The sequence below is a fragment of the Limulus polyphemus genome, unplaced genomic scaffold, assembly GCF_000517525.1.
Source record: "Limulus polyphemus unplaced genomic scaffold, Limulus_polyphemus-2.1.2 Scaffold9261, whole genome shotgun sequence".
Taxonomy (NCBI): Eukaryota; Metazoa; Arthropoda; class Merostomata; order Xiphosura; family Limulidae; genus Limulus; species Limulus polyphemus.
In genome coordinates, this window is record NW_013674871.1 from 19,344 (window position 1) to 26,319 (window position 6,976).

At 36.3% G+C, this 6,976-nt stretch overlaps 1 protein-coding gene across 1 annotated transcript; it reads right to left on the minus strand.

Moving 5' to 3' along the window:
* Window positions 1–6: 6 nt before the first annotated feature.
* On the minus strand, window positions 7–5,063 carry LOC106475840 (PP2C-like domain-containing protein CG9801). Its single transcript, XM_013936513.2, has 4 exons — window positions 4,895–5,063; window positions 3,984–4,165; window positions 3,451–3,652; window positions 7–1,435 (listed from the first exon to the last, which is right to left on the minus strand). The coding sequence occupies exons 1-4, from the start codon at window positions 5,061–5,063 to the stop codon at window positions 747–749; spliced, it is 1,242 nt and encodes a 413-aa protein (XP_013791967.1). The 3' UTR covers window positions 7–746.
* Window positions 5,064–6,976: the final 1,913 nt, after the last annotated feature.

The window sequence follows — 6,976 nt, forward strand, 5'->3', positions numbered from 1 at the left end:
TTGAAGAAACGGTGATACAACTAAAAACCCTGAACAAAGTGCTTTTATCAAGTAACTCAGAAGTTTGAAGACACTGTGATACAACTAAAAACCCTGAACAATGTGCTTTTATCAAGTAACTCAGAAGATTGAAGAAACGGTGATATAACTAAAAAACCTATTTTTCACACTAGTTAACTGCCTTTTCTACATACTCTACTTTTCATTCAATTTTACAAAGAAAACACAAAAAATAAGTTTAAAAAAAGTTACTCTTAGTAAGAGGATTAATATTACAACAAATATGTAACTGTTATTCTGCTAATTCACACTAGGGTAAATAATGTTTAGATATCTGAAACAGTTGTTTAGTTATTACATGTATGTTGATAGGTGCTTACGTTTCTCACTGGAAGAATTATGTGTTTAACACACTCCGCTACAGACAAGACTGAGTTTGGTAACAGACACAAGTTGTATTATAAGTTATATTTACCCTGAAGGATTCTAGAAAAAATATATAAAAACACAAGTGCATAGATACAAGATGTAGAAAAAACTGATAAATAATTAAATCACCCTAACATTAAAATACTAATATACAGCTTTGAAAAATCAGAAGTGACCAAACATGAAGGCATGCTGGACAAAAGTCTACGTTTTGATAATTTATTACTAATGTTTCTTGTTCTGGCCCTAAGTTTGAATGCAGTAACCTAAAGACACAACTGTACGCACTGGAATCAATACATAAATTACTGAAGTGTCTATACTCTACTTTCATAATGTTTGAGATCTGTGGTGACTTGAGAATGCTCTGATGGCTGGATTCCAACTTTACAAGCAACCACTGTAGCATGGTCAAGCTTTCCAGGAACCATGGCTAACTTATCTCCAACTTTTCTCCGACGTCTTCGTTGTTCCAGTTGATTCAAGGCATCGGCACTGTCCTTGTAAAGTTCAGGATCCTCCAGAATCCTTCTCTTAGCTACCGTCAACTTGGTGGCAAAATCGAGCATCTGTTCACAGAGCTGGCGTGCAGTTTCACAAGGTCGGTCACCTTCGTTCACTCCATTAGTGAGGAGGTCCTCCATACGAAGCAGAGTAAGCTCGTGGCGCTGGTGAGCCTCAACCACTGGCAAAGCAAACTCTGACGAGGAGATGTGTTTCTCATTTCCATTACTATTTGATCTGTGAAGCAGGCCCTGCTTCTGGATGTCTTCTGAAGCACCGTCCATAGGAGCAATTCTTTCTGTTGTTTTAGGAAGAGCAAATTTCCCCACAACAGGGTCAAAGTTGTCGGAGATTCCATCACTTGTTAAAAACACTATATCACCTGGCTCAACTGTTGTCATGGCAACAGTCAAGTTACTGAGTTCGGGGTTTTGTCCATCCACGGGACCCAGAGCTCCAAGAGCATCCCTCATGTCACGCATGGAATAAATGTCATGAGATCCTAAAAATCAACATTTCGGTATTAAACGTGGTTTAATTTCTTAGGTATAACATCTCTTACTTTGAATAGTGTAGCAAACTAGTGAACGTTCTGAAATAGTTGTGCACAGTCACCATGCAGTTTCTGAATCAAGTGCATCAAGCATATTTACATAGTAATTAGGGTTACTACTTGCTGCTCTAGCGATGCATGCACAGTCATCATGCAGTTTCTGAATGTAAATAACTGATAATGACACAACTGCTAAGTTTACATGTATAACACCTAATGTAAATAACTGATAAGTGATGCAACTGCTAAGTTTCCATGTATAACACCTAATGTAAGTAGCTGATAAGTGACTCAACTGCTAAGTTCCCTTGTATAACACTTAATGTAAGTAGGTGATCAGTTACTCAACTGCTGAGTTCCCTTGTGTAACACCTAATGTAAATAGCTGATAAGTGATGCAACTGCTAAGTTCCTTTGTATAACATCTAATGTAAATAACTGATAAGTGACACAATTGCTAAGTTTCCATGTATAACACTTAATATAAGTAGCTGATAAGTGATGCAACTACCAAGTTTCCATGTATAACTTCTGATGTAAATAACTAATAAGTGACACAACTGATAAGTGACACAACTTTTAGGTAGCTTCTCTGAATGTTTAGTAATAGTGATGTTGGTGGTTGAACTTTTTGTGTTTAAGTGTATTCTTAAAGAAAGAGTTATGTGACGTATCAAAATTGCATCACTAGAGCAGTAAGTAGTAACCCTAATTACTATGTAAATATGCTTGATTCAGAAACTGCATGCTGACTGTGCACGCATCGCTAGAGCAGCAAGTAGTAACCCTAATTACTATGTAAATATGCTTGATGCACTTGATTCAGAAACTGCATGCTGACTGTGCACGCATCGCTAGAGCAGCAAGTAGTAACCCTAATTACTATGTAAGTATGCTTGATGCACTTGATTCAGAAACTGCATGCTGACTGTGCATGCATCGCTAGAGCAGCAAGTAGTAACCCTAATTACTATGTAAATATGCTTGATGCACTTGATTCAGATAGCTTAGAAGACAGTGAAAGTGAGTCAAGTGGAGTTCAAATGTGTGATGATGAAGAGGCAAGGAGACAAGAGGATGTTAGCTATCCATCTAGTGATGATAGTCAAGAGGATGAACCTGGACCCACCAGAGAAAGGCATAAACAGCATCGATAATAGGAAACATTTGTCCCACTTGCAGTGTGAGGGGATGAGAGCACTGATATATATATTCGTCCCAGCTGCAGTGAATGGGTTGAGTAAAGTTTTTTAAAACAAAACCTTTATAACCTTTTTGCACCTCACATTATCTTTCTGGATTTATTTCTCTCATACTGTACAAAAGAAATTAGATATTTCTTTGAAAGCTACCCAGAACACTTGCATATTCACAATATCACTCAACCTATTCTCACACTTAACTTAGTTTGGCCCTGATGAAGAGAGATCTACCTTTCCATACAATTCAGGTTAGAAGCTTTCCTATTTTTGTATTATTTTGTTGTATTATTTGTTTTGTTCAATACATATTTACACAGAGTATTTGGTTGTGTTCAATACATATTTACACAGAGTTTTTTGGTTGTGTTGAATATTTAATATATTGTTAAAATAAATTCATGAGAAAAAAACATTCATTATGAACACATCAATACTATTAACAGAAACAAAATACTACTTTTCAGGGAAAATTTCATACTTCAATTGCCAAAAGTACTGTAGTTTGATGGAGTAAAAGAACCTAAAGTACAAATACCAAATTCCCAAGCAAACTGTCTAGACTACTTCCAGAAGAAATGAAACCTGGATTTTGTACTCTACAATGATGTCTCAAACCCTACATTGTGATGCCATAATTAGTGTGTTTGTACAGTAGTCCAAGAATTTGTTTACAAGAGATAAGTTGGTTTAAACTAATCAGCAAAAAAAGGTTAACAAAGATGAAATAATGGTTTCCTTCAATGGATTCTCTGATCTTCCCACCTTGCGTGATTTCTCGTACTCCACATTTCCTGCTGTACACGTATGCAAGGCTGTCTCCTACGTTACATGTACAAACAATGAACTTGTTGGAATCTTTCATCTGACAAAGGACAGCAGCACAAAGAGTCGTTAGCATGCCGTCTTCCTGGAGAATCAGGTTGTGTGCTGCATGAAATGACCTCAACAGAGAAATGAAGATGTCCTACATTGAGTAAAGTATGGAAAATAATCTTTTTTTTATAACACAAGCAAAAAATAACAGTTAAAATCCAATTTAGTTTTCTATGGGTCCTTGTGCATAACTTAGCACATTCTTATTCAAGTATATAGTGTAAATACACAGCATATCCAAGAAAAAAAAACAATATAAAATAATGCCAGAACATGAATTGCCATACAAAATTATTAGGTTTTTTATTTATTTTCTGCAACATCAAACACTTTTATATATTTTCAACACTAGCACACTCAGATATACCAGTTTGATTATAGAATGAAAATATCACATTAATAATGACAGGTTAAGTTCATACCGAGGTTGTTTCCATCACCCTTCCTTCATGATAAAGATCACTGTTAAGGTAACTCATACAACCATGTACTGCACACCTTGCTGCCAGACAAGACTTCTCTCCCCAGTTCACACCATCAGCTAACACCAGAATAGCACTGTTTTTTCTCAAGCACACTCCAAAAGCATCAGCTATTGGTTCACCTATAATATAGAAAAAACAACAAAAATGCTAAAAGTTTCTGTAAAACTTAATACACAAGGAGAGGTCTTTCACACTTTTCCATAGAATATTAACATAACAGATAGGAAAAAGATTTTAGAATGTAAATACTATTATTTTCTCTTCGTGTACATCTAATAGTACATCACTGTCACACCTCAACAAGATTCCCTACTCATGTTTAATATTACATCACTGTCGCACCTCAATAATATTCCCTACTCATGTTTAATATTACATCACTGTCACATCTCAACAAGATTCCCTACTCAAGTCTAATATTACATCACTGTCACACCTCAATATTCCCTACTCAAGTCTAATATTACATCATTGTCACATCTCAACAAGATTCCCTACTCACATCTAATATTACATCACTGTCACATCTCAACAATATTCCCTACTCATGTTTAATATTACATCACTGTCACACCTCAAGATTCTCTACTCACATCTAATATTACATCACTGTACACCTCAAGATTCTCTACTCACATCTAATATTACATCACTGTTGTGTTGAGGTGTGACAGTGATGTAATATTAAACATGAGTAGGGAATATTGTTGAGGTGTACCAGTGATGTAATATTAGATGTGAGTAGAGAATTTTGTTGAGGTGTCAGCCTCCTAATTCAGTACTAACTACCATTCAGTATCTGATTCATTTGAAAGTCTTTATCATCTTGTTTGCTGGGTAGTCTCAACCTTCTTCTTTACATTTCCAAGACATGAAGCTTCTATTTTCCATGGCTCTTATGTCTCCTTTTGGGCCTTCTTCATAACCTTTATTCCTCTGTATGTGTTCTCTTGTGTCCCCTTCAGTGGATTTTGGAAGATCAGTTGAATATACCCTATCTCCACTCTCTTCTTCCATTTCTCTACCTCCATCTGTTATGGTGGGACAAGTTTCTATATAACTCTGAGCAACTATCTTCCCCCACCCCACCCGTACTTACGCCTGTTCATGGATACCTTTCTAGCTGATTGTGGTGCTGTTCTGCATACCTTCACCATTTTAGATGTGAATAGAGAATCTTGAGGTGTGACAGTGTATCATCTGCTATAATCTCTCTTCTTGTTTGGGTTGGTTGGTTCCTGGCCATGTTGTGGGAGACTTGACTCGTAGTTGACACAACCTCTCTGAACTTAAGACAGCTTTACTGAGGTCTGTGGTTGGAATTCTTCTTCTGTTTTTCTAGTACTCTTATCCCTTGAATTTTTTCTCCCTGCTTGGAGATTTTCTTCTTCTTCTACTATGACTCTCTTACATTCTCAGTCTTTCTATTTTGCTTACTCACATTCTTAAGTTGATGTTCTTTTTACCCTTTTCTTCTCAGGCTCTGCATCACAACCCAAACAGCTTTCCTGGAGAAAGTTGCACCAACCTGTTCTTCATACTGCCCTATTTTCTTCTTCAGATGTTGCCCATTGTATTTGCTTTCTTTGTTTCTGGGACTTCCTTCATAATGATGATTTGTTTTTTGGAGAAATAAAAGTTTGTCAGTTTTAATTCGAGGAATTTCATTTGGCACTTTTCCTTCATGCAGAAATTCTTTTTGGGATTTCCACATACTGTGGCCCCTTCATGGTGTCTTTTATACCAAGAGATCAGCCTTCATGGAACTTCGAGATAAGTTGTTTCTCAGCTTTGGATGTGTAAGAGCTTAGCTGTAACAATTTTTCCATGTGTGGACTCACTTAGCAGAAAGCCCTTGGTTTACACAGATTTTCTCTCAAGAGCTTTCTTTGTCTTTCATGGCTTTCACCTGTTTGATTTGAATAAAGTCTTGAGGGTTTTCACAAAGAATGCATTTTTTGGGTCTGCATTTACACCATTATATAGACATTTGGCAACTAGACAAAAAGGATCTGCAGTAATACAACAGTCAGGTGAGGGAAAATGAGGGTAGAAAAAAAATCTTAGAGTTGAGGTCCATAGAAGAAGCTCATCAAAAAACCAGCAGAAACACTTGGAATAAGAGAACTGATGTTGTATACCTGAGTTACCAGAGCAGCAAAGGACATGAGTGGGTGATAACTGATCCTTGTCAGGGATAGAAGAACCAGAAATAAAGGCAGGTTGTGGGAAGAGCTGGTCAAGTTGTACAAGGACAAGGTAGTCTCAGCAGAAGTTACAGAAGCAGGAGGCTGCAAGGCCAAGGCCCAAGATGATGAATGTAGGATAGAACCAACCATGTGATGTACAATGGCAATAAAACTGTTCACCAAAGTAACTCTAGTTGTGATTTAAATAAAACAAGACAATTCCTATTTAGGAGAGTCTGGACCTAAGGAGGTTTCAAAAACATGGATATAAGAAGTTGTATTAATAAGATCCATAAAACTAAATCCAAGGACAATTCCTATGTAGGAGAGTCTGAACCTAAGGAGGTTTCAAAAACATGAATATAAGAAGTTGTATTGAATAAGATCCATAAAACTAAATCCAAGGACAATTCCTATTTAGGAGAGTCTGGATCTAAGGAGGTTTCAAAAACATGGATATAAGAAGTTGTATTGAATAAGATCCATAAAACTAAATCACTAGAAACACACTATCTCAAAAGTTAGTAGTATCAAATCAATACAGACTTTAAACGGGTGCAAAGAGGTCATGTGGTCAGTCAAATTGACTGAGCCCATGTTGAGAGAATTAATGGAGTAATTGTACTTCTTTACTTTTGAATAATATACATTAAATTTGTAAATTTATTATTATCGACAATTTTTTTTTTAATAAAACTTCTAAAATTGTGGTAAAGTGAGTCTTCCTAGTGGAAAATCCTT

Excerpts from the sequence above, each read along its gene's own strand:
- LOC106475840 (XM_013936513.2), bottom strand. The coding sequence starts at position 5,063 with ATGGAAGAAGAGAGTGGAGATAGGGTATATTCAACTGATCTTCCAAAA. Across the intron at positions 3,653-3,983 it reads GGGTGATGGAAACAACCTCG|GACATCTTCATTTCTCTGTT; the intron begins GTATGAACTTAA and ends TACTCAATGTAG. Across the intron at positions 1,436-3,450 it reads AGTACGAGAAATCACGCAAG|GATCTCATGACATTTATTCC; the intron begins GTGGGAAGATCA and ends GTTGATTTTTAG.